Here is a 13,615-nt window from a genome sequence, read left to right as displayed (position 1 = left end):
CAAAAACTGTGGTAAAAATCTTAGTGGCAATTTGTTTGGAAGAAGCAATGGTTAGAGGGCGGACATTTGAGATAGCTCTGTGTCACTTTGTATATTATTTTTTTTAAAGCCTTGCCCGATGCCCTAACCCAGTGGTCGGCAAACTCATTAGTCAACAGAGCCAAATATCAATAGTACAACGATTGAAATTTCTTTTGAGAGCCAAATTTTTTTTATTATTATTATTATTTTTAATATATTTTATTGATTTTTTATAGAGAGGAATAGAGAGTTAGAAACATAGATGAGAGAGAAACATCGATCAGCTGCCTCTTGCACACCCTCTACTGGGGATGCGCCCGCAACCAAGGTACATGCCCTTGACCGGAATCGAACCTGGGACCCTTGAGTCCGCAGGCCGACGCTCTATCCACTGAGCCAAACCGGTTTCGGTGAGAGAGAGCCAAATTTTTTAAACTTAAACTTCTTCTAACGCCAGTTCTTCAAAATAGACTTGCCCAGGCTGTGGTATTTTGTGGAAGAGCCACACTCAAGGGGCCAAAGAGCCGCATGTGGCTCGTGAGCCGCAGTTTGCCGACCACGGCCCTCACTGGTTTGGCTCAGTGGATAGAGCGTCGGCCTGTGGACTGAAGGGTCCCAGGTTCGATTCTGGTCAAGGGCATGTACCTTGGTTGCGGGCACATACCCGATCAAGGACATGTACCTTGGTTGCAGGGGGCAGCTGATCGATGTTTCTAACTCTCTATTCCTCTCCCTTTCTCTCTGTAAGAAATCAATAAGATATATTTAAAAAAAATAAAGCCTTGCCCAAGAACATGGACATTGCCACTGGCCATCGTCATCAATATAACACTGCTTACATTTATTGAATGTGCACTGTTCTGCACTCAAGTTACTGAACAGAGGCACAGAGCAGTTAAGCAACTTACCCAAAGTCACACAGCTAGGAAGCATTAGAACCAGGTAGTCTGAGTCCAGAGCCTACTTTCCTCGTCGCTAGTCTCAGGAAATGAACTTCATTCAAATTATCTTTGACATGGAGCAACTGATCTGGCTTCATATTTTTCCCCTTGAATTGTTTTAGCTACGCTAAACTGTTTTTTTACTTTTTGTAGGTATTAAATCTTTAGGTTTCCTTTATTTGTCCTGATTTGGAGGTGGTCTTAACTTGCCTTGCCCTGGAGTTTTCCAGAGGAGTTTTAGAAGTCTGCTGTTTTTAGAAAGGGAAGCATCAGACCCATTACAGAGTCCTGTTAGGGTGGGAAGGGCGTGAATATTTGCTGAATAATAATCTAATAATCATACCCCGTGAGAATTTAATAAGGTCCAACCATCTCCATCTCTACCTACAAGTGCTTCTCGCAAATCCTTTTGTGCTATATTTCCTTCCAGTGCTGATTTGGAGACTCTTAGGTTGAAAACTACCATTTCAGCTTACACTGGCACATGCTTGTAAATACATAGTTGTCAGTGAAGGCATCATCCGGTACCATAACCTATAAACCAAACAGAACCCTGTTTCTGGTTTACTCTTTGCTATACTTTCACCTTTTTCTCCAAAGGACTTTGACCTGAGCCAGTTGCACAGGGGCCTGGATGCTCGGCCGGAAGTGACTCGCAACGACGTGGCTCCAACCCTCCTGAGTGTGCCCCAGTACCGGCCCCGCCCTGCCAATCCTGACGAAATTGGGAACTTCATTGATGAAGTAAGTAAGCAAAGTCGAAAGCCAAGGCACAACTCGTCTCTAAACTTAGAAAGGAGCATTTGTGTCAAAAAGTTAAGAGTCTAGATGCTTTCCTTCGCCACATTGCCATCTTTCACGATCCCTGAGCCCTATTTCTGTGTGTCTCATCTGGATTTCAGAAATAATATCATTTCGAATGGATCTCAGTGAATTGCAGAGTCCGTATGGCAACACCAAGCATCACTTGAAAAGACTGAATAGAATTAGAAATGAAATGAAAGAGACACAGAGTAGATCCCGTTTGGTTTACAAATAACGTTTTCATTTTTAGGGGGAAAGATATTCTGCATATTTTCCCTTAACTTCCTTTTCATGAACAACATACCATGTCCATCTTCGGGGGCAGTTTGTACGAATTTACCGCGTCGGTGTTGGTAGCTCCTGGGGTGCTCCAGGGTGGTGGTCGCATTGCCATGCGGTCCACTCTGCCTGCGGCACCAAGAGAAGGCATCTTGCCTAAGATGTCAGGTGTGTGGCGCCTTCCATTGAAAGGTCCTGTTTTCTTCCTTCTTCTTTAGAATTTGAAGGCGGCCGATAGCGACCCCACGGCTCCCCCTTACGACTCTCTGCTCGTGTTTGATTATGAAGGAAGTGGTTCCGAAGCTGCTAGTCTGAGCTCCCTGAACTCCTCGGAGTCAGACCGAGACCAGGACTATGACTACCTGAATGAATGGGGCAATCGCTTCAAGAAGCTGGCAGATATGTATGGAGGTGGCGTGGATGATTAGGGGACTCCAGGCAGATGAGGAGAGAGATGGGTCCCTATACTCGTGTGCTGGGAAATGTAGGAATAATTTTTCTGGAGGTCTTTCAGCTCCCCTTATGTGAGGTGAATATCTGGGGAAGAGAGATTGATCAGTGATGCCGTTAGGATAGTTATAATTTCCACTTTGTAGATCTAATCTGTGTGTTAGAAAGATTTTGACTTACTCCTTGAGTCTTTTCTTTCTCTTGTCACTCTTTACAAGCTTGCAGATTTTTTAAAGGGTGTTGTCTCATTTTTAAAAGGAAGGGGAGGGGTTGAATGCCCTATTGTTTTGTAAATACATAAAATTTAATTTTTAATTTTTTTATCCTATCACTGCATGGGTGTCCCATGTTCCAGTCTCCACTCTCACTCCTCAATTTACTTTACCCCAGACAGGACTTCTGGGAGGCAGAAACTATTGGGCCCTTTTAGGGTAAGAGGCTGTGTCTTAGTCTGGCCATATTGTGACTGGGTATTGTATACTCTTAAAACCCTTTTTTTTCATCTCCTAAGTGTGTAACTTGAAATGGACATCTACCCATTAACTTGTTCTGAGTCAGCATGTTTGTTATGTGAATGTCCTTATGGGGTGCTTTGGTTCTAAACAAGGAGCCTTGATCAGAATCAGCGATGAGTTTTCAGGTGCCACTTAACTTTTAATGTTTATCACAAAAACGTAAAAAAGACTGATGTATTTCGAGACTCGGATCAGTGCCGAAAGTGTTGCAGCCAAAGAGAGAAGATGGCTTTTCACAGCTGATGGAACACATGAAGAGTGGGCTTGGAGATGGCAGGAGAAATTGTCGCTGAGCCTGGCAATTTAGCAAACTGAGGCTGAGAATGGTTGAGATGGCTTTACCTCTGGCCCTGAAAATTCTGGAAAAAAATGGAAGACTCTCAACATGTGTTTCCTACCCGGATCGCAAGACCATGGTCCATAGAATCCCCAAGTGCTTGCTTCTGTTGATGTCCACAGGAAGTACTGGCTGATCTGGACACATTTGCCCCCACATCTGAGAAAACATAATATTAGGAACTCCAGTTTTTTCTTGGGGGTAAGGAGAACCTCGATTTGGATATTCTTTTCATAGAGATGCAACTATCAAAAACTTTTGACAACCACAGAAAATTGCTTACTGTCCATCAACTGTTTTTCGAAGGAAAAAAAAATCCCTGCAACCACTTCTTGGAATTGTCTTGATTTTTTAAGCAATTTAAACTCCAAAGTAGTTCTGTATAGACAGTCACTATAGTTTTGAGTGGATATGTGTGCGGGTGCTGATAATTTCTATTTTCTTTGGGGATGGAAAAACAATTCAAGCTGATAAAATGTATTCCTAAATATTCATTTTTATAAATTTTATTAAAGAATTTTGTTAAATCATTGTCAAACTTGTTTTATTTGATTGCACCACAATCCCAGGCAAGACAAATGATAGATGACCTCAGTCTAAACATGGAGAAAGGAGCTTTATATTCAAATGACTTCTCCAGAACTTTGATTTTTCCGTGATGCACCAAGTAGAAGAGAAACTGCATTTTCAAGGTCACTTTATTTGAAAAACATTTCTTCATGACCTAGCTGATTTGGCTCAGTGGATAGAGCGTCGGCCTGTACACGGAAGGGTCCTGGGTTCGATTCTGGTCAAGGGCTGCGGGCCCGATCTCCAGTAGGAGGCATGCGGGAGGCAGCCGATCAATGATTCTCTCTCATCATCGATGTTTCTATCGCTCCCTCCCTCTTCCTCTCTGAAATCAATTAAAAAATATATTTTTTAAAAGGTCCAAAATTATAAAGAAAAACACCTTATTCATGTGCATGTTGTAAAACCAATACAATTCCTTTGGCAACGGGAGAGGTCTGGGCTGAGCTGGGGGTAAGAAGTAGAGCTTCAAACAACATTCAGTCAGTCAGCAAAGTTAGTAAAGACCAGACGTTCTCTAACAGGGTACATAGTGGCCCCCTCCCCCAGGAGATACTTGGCAGTTTCTGGATATGGTTTGATGGTCATGACTGGGGAGGTGCTGCTAATATCAAGTCAAGGCCAGGGACGCTGCTGAACATCCTGCAATGCACAGGACAGCCCCGCATAACCAAGAATGATCAGGCCCAAATGGCAGTGGTGCCTCTGAGAAGTCCTGGGATAGGCCTTTGACTTTTCTCTGCTGGAGGGGTATAACTTTTTAAACTACTTTAAAAAATTTTTAATTGTGCCAAAACCGGTTTGGCTCAGTGGATAGAGCGTCGGTCTGCGGACTTAAGGGTCCCAGGTTCGATTCCGGTCAAGGGCACGTACATTGGTTGCGGGCACATCCCCGGTAGGGGGTGTGCAAGAGGCAGCTGGTCGATGTTTCTCTCTCATCGATGTTTCTAGCTCTCTATCCCTCTCCCTTCCTCTCTGTAAAAAATCAATAAAATATATTTAAAAAAAAATTTTTTTAATTGTAAACTACATATCACATTTTATTGTTTTTAAGTGTACAGTTAAATTGCACTAAATACATTAACAGGGGCTTAATGATGGTGACATTGATCACTAGGACAATCCTTATTCTTAGGAGATGAATGATGAATCTAGGGGCAAAGTGTTAATGCGGTCTGGAAAGTAACAATTGGAGAAAAAAAAGCATATCAACAGAGCGCAAAAGCAAACGTGAAAAATGTTCGCAACGCCTGCACCTATGTTCACTCACTGCAGCATTTTTCACAACAGTCAAAAGGTGGAAACAACCCAGTGTCCATCAGTGAATGAGTATATTAAACAAAATGGGGCATACACACAACATGGAATATTATTCAGCCTTAAAAAGTAGAAAAATCTGCCCTGGCTGGTTTGGCTCAGTGGATAGAGCGTCGGCCTGCGGACTCAAGGGTCCCAGGTTCGATTCCTGTCAAGGGCATGTACCTTGGTTGCGGGCACATCCCCAGTGGGGGCGGGGGGGTGCAAGAGGCAGCTGATCGGTGTTTCTAACTATCCTTCTACCTTCCTCTCTGTAAAAAATCAATAAAATATATATTTAAGATGCTAAAAAAAATAAAAAGGAGAAAAATCTTGCCCTGGCTGGTGTGGCTCAGTGGACTGGGCATCATCCCCGGCACTAGGGGGTTGCTGGTTTGATTCCTGGTCAAGGGCACATACCCCAGTTACAAGCTTGATCCCTGGTAGGGGGCGTGCAGGAGGCAGTGGATCCACGTTGTACTCTCACATCCATGTTTCTCGCTTCCTCCTCTTCTCCTCCTGAGAAATCAATAAACTATTCTTAAAAAAAAAAAAAAATCCTGACACATGCTACAATGTGAATACTTAATGTCACTGACTTGTTTACATTAGAATGTTGATTTTATGTTATGCATATTTTACCTTAATAAAAAGAAGTTTGACATGGGAGTATAAAATGGTTACCTAACATTGTGAATGTACTTATTGCCACTGAATCATATGCTTAAAAATGGTAAATTTTATATCTATTTTACAGTAATAAAAAATAGGGGGAAATATGATACAGACAAATAAAATGATTCTACCATGAATAAAATTAAAGTGTTTACAGAGGACCTACCATAAGCAAGGGGCTGTACCAGCAAGGAAATAACTTCTGAAAAAGACTACTGAGAAGATAGCAGGCCCAGCCAGGAGCCTGGATGATGGGAAGTCTGGAGAACCGTGCCTCTGTTTCCCTCTTGCTAGTTCTGTAGGTCCTGACAAGGTGGTATGTGGAGAAGACAGGAGCCATCCTGCCTGAGTTCAAATTCTGGTTCTGTACTTTATTTATTTTTTAAATATATTGATTTTTTACAGAGAGGAAGGGAGAGGGATAGAGAGTTAGAAACGTCTATGAGAAACATCGATCAGCTGCCTCCTGCACACCCCCTACTGGGGATGTGTGTGCAACCAAGGTACATGCCCTTGACCGGAATTGAACCCGGGACCCCTCAGTCCGCAGGCTGACGCTCTATCCACTGAGCCGAACTGGCCAGGGCTGGGTTCGTACTTTATAGCTCTGAGCTTAGACAAGTTATTTAACCTTCCTCTCTCCTGTTTCCTTTTCTCCAATAGGAAGATAACCGTTCCTACTTCACAGGAGGCTGTGAAGCTAGGTGAGCTGAAATGTATAAAGCATTTAGAAGAGTGCCTGGCTCACGGTAGTGCTTTTTTTTCTATTGTTGAATAAGGGGCACAGCAAGGGAGTTTTGAGTAGAGGAAATCATTTAAGCAAAACCAGGATGATAGAAAAGACCAAGCCAGACTGGATTTAGTCAGATAGAACTATTAAAGTGTGTTGAGCAGAACTATGTGATCCAAAGTGGTGTTCTGTGAAGGTGCATCTGTTTGCAGGGTTGAACTGGCCTGGGAGGGGACCAGAGACAGCAAAGAGCCTCTGAATTTAGAGTTGAAATAAGGATAAAGGGATCCAGAATATACCACTACTGAAGAGGTTTTCTCCTGAACTCCCCTTATCTGCTTAAAAGCAGAGCCTCCCAAAAGAATTCAACAGTCATAAACCTCCCCAGGAGTTTCACAACCAGGGAGGGTAGAAATTGGCTTCACTGGGATAGGAAATCAGCAACAGATATTGTCACAAAACTATCATAGCTCCCATTTCTTTTTCTCAAAGTCTCTTGTTTTCCCTCCGCTGCCCTTTCTCTCCCTCCCCTTTCCCTGTTAAGACAGCATACAAACCCCCAATTCTAACCACCTCATTGAGGCACATTCTTCTGTGAATTCTTTAGGATGTGCATAAACATCTGGTTTTTCTCTTGCTTATCTGTCTTTTGTCAGTTTAATTCACAAGCCCCATATCCAAAACCTAAGTAGATAAAATTCTCCTCAGATAAGGATCTGCTTGATGCTAAAGGGAGAGGTAATATAAAGGTAAAACCTTTCCTTTAAGATAAGTGAAAAGAAGCTTCAGTGATGTCTTTTGTGGAGTGGGTGGTGGGGGTTATCACAGAGACTAAGGTTTTCAGACGGATAGGGTAAGAATTTAGGGCTCAATTATGAAAGATAGAATGCAACCACTCCACTTATCACATGTGGCTTTAGAAGATAGAAACCCTTAACTTGCTGGGGTCTTGACTGGCGATTCTGTTTCTGTAAAACAGCCATTGATAACTATTGGATACCAAAAGCCTTGTTAGTTCTGGGTTGACCAATGTTCTATCTGCTTAGTTAGGTCTCCCATTGTTTCATTCAGTACATGCATATTTTCATACTGACATACATACTGTTTCACGATAAACTACTTCTAATTTCCTTCTTGATGTAGCGGTTAATTGTGCATCCAGGCAAGTTATATTAGCTGTGGGTCCCCCCGCCCCCAGGGCAGTAAAGAGGGGCGGAGAAAATATCAGGACCAATGGGCGTTCCCGCTCACGTCGGCCCCGCCCACGTAGGTGGCCCCGCCCCCCCAGCACCACGCGCGCATGCGCGCAGCACCTGCCACACTGAACATGGCGGCGGGCCCGGTCCGCCGAGGCGCCTGAGCAGGTCGCAAAGTGGCGCGTGCCACTCCAGTCATGGCGGACCGCGGGCTGTCCGCGGGTGGCGGTCCTCTGGAAACATGCGGTCTGGAGCGGATTTTGGAGGCGCTGAGGCTGCTGCTGAGCCCGGGAGGTGAGAGGACGGACCACGGCGCCGGGCTGCATTGGGGACTCTCAGGGCCGCCAGTCTCCCACGGCCGCTCTGACTCCCACACGGTGCGCCCCTCAGGCCCTCGCGGGGCTTCGGGGCTGGAGGCCGCCCCGCCCCCGGGGGCTTTGGGCACGGTCTGCCCAGCCTCACATGACCCGTGAGGAAGCCAGGCTTCAGGAGGGATGGGTTTCTGTGGACACTGATACTAACCAGGGTCTCTCGAGCGCTTCCCTCTGCCAGACCCTGTGCAAGCGCCTTGGGTACTCGGTTTCTTTCAGTCCTTCTGCAGCTTCCGAGGCAGGGACTGCGGAAACGGCTCCGGAGGCGTGGGTGCTCGGGACGGTCAAGGGAGGTCCCAACCTCTGGGGGGCGCAGGGTCTAATGGGGACACTGGAGGTTTGTGCAGAATGCCAAGGAGTCCCGCAAAAGGAAGCAGTGGCGTTTGAGCTGGGTTTGGGGAGAGTATTTAGGGATTTACAGCCTGGGACGGATTTACAATCACTTTTAATCTTCCGTGATGACTTGACAAGGTGTTCCCGATTTAGAATCTGAAGGCACCCTGGGAGCCTGGCGCTCACCGTTCACAGCCAAGCACACCCAAGCCGCACCGAAGACATAAGTAACCTACCCAAGATCATGCGCTCATATTGTTCCAGATGTTACCTGGAGCTTTGAGAAAGGACACAGGTGAAGTGTCTGTTTTGGGGAAAGAGGTTTAGGGTGTTACATGAAGTGTCATGTGAGGTGATGTTTCATGTCTTAAATTTTGAGACATGCCCTCTTCCCCGTCAGCCCCCCCTTTCCCCGCCCAAACTGCAAAAACTCCCACAAACATTATACCATACATGGAATGAAGTGAAAAGAAGTTTTTAATAATAGTAGTTGAGTGCCTAAGAAGTATCCATCCCTGTACTATGCTGATTATTAATTTCTCACAACAATCACATGAGCTAGGTATTATGTGTATTCCATTTTACTGAGGTTGGAGATTGCTCAGTGTCAGTCTAGCGAGTGGCAAAGCTAGGGTTTGAATTCAGGAGGCTTCCACTGTAGTGTGATGACTACACTACTTTGCCCCAGTGAAGAACTAAACCTCAAAGTAGAGTTTTAACTTCCTAATCAAGAGGTCACTTGTCTAGCAACTGCAACTCTCTCACATACAACTGAGGAAAAGGTTAAATGAGCAAAACAATCTGGAAGTAATCATCTGTCACAAAGCTCATGTACTTCATTTATAGAAGACCTCTAAATCTCAAAGAGTATGTGGTAGAATTATATACATGAACTTAATTAAATTATTCTTTTTCAAATAGGAATCTAAGCATTCCTATTTGAAAAAGAATTATTTAGTGTTGTTAAAATGACATTATTTTGCACATACAGTCTATTACATATTGTGTGAATCTGCCTGCTGTTTTCTTTTATCAGATCTTTCGCTGAAGGAGTTTAAAGTGCATTATGATATTCAGATGCCCCTGATGGGCAGAGGATCTTGAGCAGACAGGATGAAAGTATTGGTTAAAATGACATCCCCCTGGTTAAACTTCTTTTGATCTGTAAATTAACTATCTTTGAGGTAATATTTACTGAGAGTTAACTGTTTCTAGTATTCTATCCTCAGTGCTGTTGGAGATGCAAATGTGTACAACAACTTATGCTCTCAAGCATCTTGTCTGTTTGGGGAAGATGGTACCATACCTATAAACCAGAAGATATTCGACATGGCAAGATAATACTAGTGCTAAGTGGATGGTACAGATAGCAATTGGTTAGAGAGGAATTCTCCATGGGTGAGGCCACAGGAGGAAAAAGAATTGAGTCTAGATGGGAATTACATAGACAGGAAGGAAGATATCAACATTCTTTCACTTTTGAGCTACCAAAAGTTCTACTGCATTAAGCATTTCTCTTCCCCTGACTTCCATTTCTATTCTCAATCATGGGCCAAATAAGAATATTTCCATCTCCACTTTTAGGAAAAATGGGGGCCATCTCAACAATAGTTTTCTTAAAAAAAATAACTTTTCTAAATAAATATAGTTTCACTGGGGGAGAACGGGCTGAAAATTCCAATAATCCTATATAATAAAAGGCTAATATGCAAATCGACCTAACTGTGGAGTGAACAGTCGCTATGAAGTGCACTGACCACCAGGGGGCAGATGCTCAATGCAGGAGCTGCCCCCTGGTGGTCAGTGTGCTCCCACAGGGGGAGCACCGCTCAGCCAGAAGCTGGGCTCATGGCTAGTGAGTGCAGCAGTGGTGGCGGGAGCCTCTTCAGCCTCCGTGGTAGTGCTAAGGCTGCCCAGGCCTAAGCTATCAGTCGGACATCCCCCAAGGGCTCTTGGACTGCAAGAGGGTGCAGACTGGGCTGAGGGACACCCCCTGAGTGCATGAATCTCATGCACTGGGCCTCTAGTTTATAAATAAGGAAAGTGTGTTACACTTATTCTTGCATGCCACATTGTTTGCACTTTGAACTTAATAAAAAGTATCATACAAATTGTGACGTCTGCTTTTAAATGTCACAAAGCATAGACATTTAAATTGCTGATTGGAAAGACTAGATGATGCTATTCACGAGGGCAGCATTTCCCAAAGTGTGATAGGAATGGCGCTAGGTGGTGGGTAGAACAATGTAGTGAAGTGATCAAGAGTTTGGCTCTGGAGCCAGACTGCCCAAGTTGAATATGCCCTGGAAATAATAATGATTAATGACTAATAATAGTCCTTGCCTTACAGAGTTGTTGTGAGACTTGAGTTAAATACATAAAGCTTAGAAAAATGTATTAGCTATTATAATTTAAGTTTAAAATGATTTAATTTGAAGAAATAAACAAAGCAAATTACAATATAGCTGGTCCTCCAGTAAATGACAACAATTGTGAAATGCTATGTGACTGAAATTTGGAAAACATTGTTTTAAGGCAACAATCTCAAACTTTTTGGTTTCAGCACTTTTTTACACTCTTAAAATTTGCTGAGGACTTAAAAGAGATTTTCCGTGGGTTATATGTATCAATATTTACTGTATTAGAAATGAAGATCTTAAGAGAAGCCTTTTACATTTATTTTAAAATAACATTAATTTTAAAGAAGATAAAATAACATTGATAAACCATTGTATGCTAACATAATGACAAGTCTCATGAAAATTATTTTTTGCAAAATAAAATAAATTAGTGGGAAGAATGGCATTGTTTTACATTTTTGCAAATTTTCTTAATGTCTGGCTTATTAGAGGACAGCCCGATTTTTATATTTGCTTCTCCATTCATTCTGTCATGATAGGTTGTTCTGATTGAAATAGATGAAGAAACGCTAGACTCACAGATATATGTGGTTGGAAAATGGGAGGAAACTTCAATCACCTTTTCAGATAATTGTGTATATTTATTTATTTAAGTTTTTTTAAAATTTATTTTTAGAGAGAGAGGAAGGGAGAGAAGGAGAAACATTGATGTGAGAGTGGAATGCCTTTATTTTCAAGTAGATTTTATTTTTATCACCAATAGAGGGCAGAAAAGACTACTTTATTAAGGGATTCGATAAACAGCTTTTGCTTTAAATCACTTTCTTTGTGTCCCATGTTTGGGTTCAAACATCTTATAAAGTTACAGAAACTCACTTAGAGGTTGTTTAGTGATCTTCATGGTTAGTGACTACAAGCTGTGAGAGCACTTACTTTTTAGGTATCTTTAGCCAAAGGAACCACATATTCACGCCCGTGGGTCAGAATACTTACCCTGGACAGCCCTAAAGAAGTACTGGAAAATTCTTCTGACTCTTATTATTTTTAAAGAAAAATGTTATTCTTCCTTTTTATTTTTACAAAGTACTTTATGTTCCTTATAGTAAAGCTTAAAATATAGAAAAACTAAAAGAAGAAAATTAAAATGACCTTAATCCCACTATCGAGAGATTGCATTTTGGGAAATATTATTTTTCTTTTTGACAAGGTCTCATATACTACCTACCGTTTTATAGACTTAAAAATAACTTTTTTTTTAGTACAGAAACTATAAATATTCACTATAAAGATTTTTAAAATTATAATTAAACACAAAAGAAAAATCCATATCTTCTTACTGTTCTCTCCCTCTTTCTATGTAATTCATTTTAGTTTTTAATTTGTTCTCCCACTGCTATTTTTGAAAATAAAAGTAAATAATATATTTCATATTCCCTTCCATTCTTACACAAAAGGTAGCATACTATATACATTCTTCTGCACTTTTACATTTTAATAAGTCTTAGGGATCACTAAACAGTGGCACTAATCTTTCTCTTTCCCTTTTATAAGTAATCCATTATGTGTACATATCATTTCTTATCCAGTCAGTTTTCTAATGGGCATTTGGGTTGTTTCAAGTTTTTGGTTTTTTTAATCCTCACCCGAGGATACTTTTCCATTGATTTTTAGAAAGCGTGGAAGAGAGAGGGAAAGACAGAGAGAAATATCGATGTGAAAGAAACACATCGATTGGTTGCCTCCTGCATGAGCCCCAACCAGGGCCCAGGCCAGGAGGAGTCTGCAACCGAGGTACGTGCCCTTGACTGGATTCAAACCCAGGACCCTTCAGTCTACAGGCTGATGTTCTATCCACTGAGCCAAACCGGCTAGAGCAAGTCTTTTATTAATACAAGAAACACTACAATGAATACCTTGTGTATATGTCATTTTTGCCTGAATTCCTGAAATGGAATTGCTAGGCCAAAGGTTAAATGCTGATGTAATTTTGCTAGATATTGCCCAATTTCTCTCCTTAGGGAGGTACCATTTTAGTTTCTACCAGCAATGTATGATAGTGTGTGTTTCCCCTAAACCTTGTCACATAATCTACATATATAAAAGGCTAATATGCTAAGTGTTCAACTGACTGACCAGTCACTATGATGCGCACTGACCACCAGGGGGCAGACGCTCAACGCAGGAGCTGCCAAGCTGCAGTGACTTGGCAGCGGTGGTTCTCAGGTGACGCACCCCGAAACCAGAGAGGAGGGAGCCCAATTCCTCACAGGGCCGTGGTATTCCACCTTCGGCCATGGGTTATGTTGTCGCTGGGGCACTGTCCCCCCGAATCTGGTTTACTGCACACTTGCATTTGCATTCCACACCCTGTACCACAGCTACTTTGCAGAGTGCCCTCTCACTCTGAGACCCCTTGGAGGATGTTGGAGAGCCGATTTCGGCACCATCCTCGCAGGCCAAGCCGAGGGACCCCACCTGCCAGCGGGACCCTGCTCACTCAGCAGACGCCTTTCGAGCCACAGCACCACCCCAGGTGCGGCCGGCTGGGGAGGGACCGTGGGAGGTTGGCTCCAGGGCATGTCCGGCCCGTCTCACCCAGTCCTGCCCCGCCGGCCACCTTCTAATTAATTTCCTTTCAGTGTGCACAAATCTGTACACCGGGTCACTAGTGTGTTATAAAACTTGGACTTTAGCCAGCTGATAGATGGGAAGTGCTATTTTAGTACAGTTTTAACTT

At 42.8% G+C, this 13,615-nt stretch overlaps 2 protein-coding genes across 2 annotated transcripts in view; both read left to right on the top strand.

Annotated features, from left to right (window-relative positions):
- LOC103284615 (cadherin-1) overlaps positions 1–3,878 on the top strand; it is a 97,325-nt gene extending 93,447 nt beyond the window's left edge. The window contains exons 30-31 of the mRNA XM_054709948.1: positions 1,563–1,706; positions 2,264–3,878. Coding sequence (XP_054565923.1) covers positions 1,563–1,706; positions 2,264–2,473 — 354 coding nt within the window. The 3' untranslated portion in view covers positions 2,474–3,878. The remainder of the gene's footprint in view (positions 1–1,562; positions 1,707–2,263) is intronic.
- Positions 3,879–7,996: 4,118 nt separating this feature from the next.
- Positions 7,997–13,615, top strand: part of TANGO6 (transport and golgi organization 6 homolog) — a 142,435-nt gene continuing 136,816 nt past the window's right edge. The window contains exon 1 of the mRNA XM_008139950.3: positions 7,997–8,108. Within this exon, the coding sequence (XP_008138172.2) occupies positions 8,012–8,108 (97 nt within the window). The 5' untranslated portion in view covers positions 7,997–8,011. The remainder of the gene's footprint in view (positions 8,109–13,615) is intronic.

Source organism: Eptesicus fuscus, chromosome 21 (assembly GCF_027574615.1).
Source record: "Eptesicus fuscus isolate TK198812 chromosome 21, DD_ASM_mEF_20220401, whole genome shotgun sequence".
NCBI lineage: Eukaryota > Metazoa > Chordata > Mammalia > Chiroptera > Vespertilionidae > Eptesicus > Eptesicus fuscus.
This window is presented reverse-complemented; position numbering and strand designations above follow the sequence as displayed.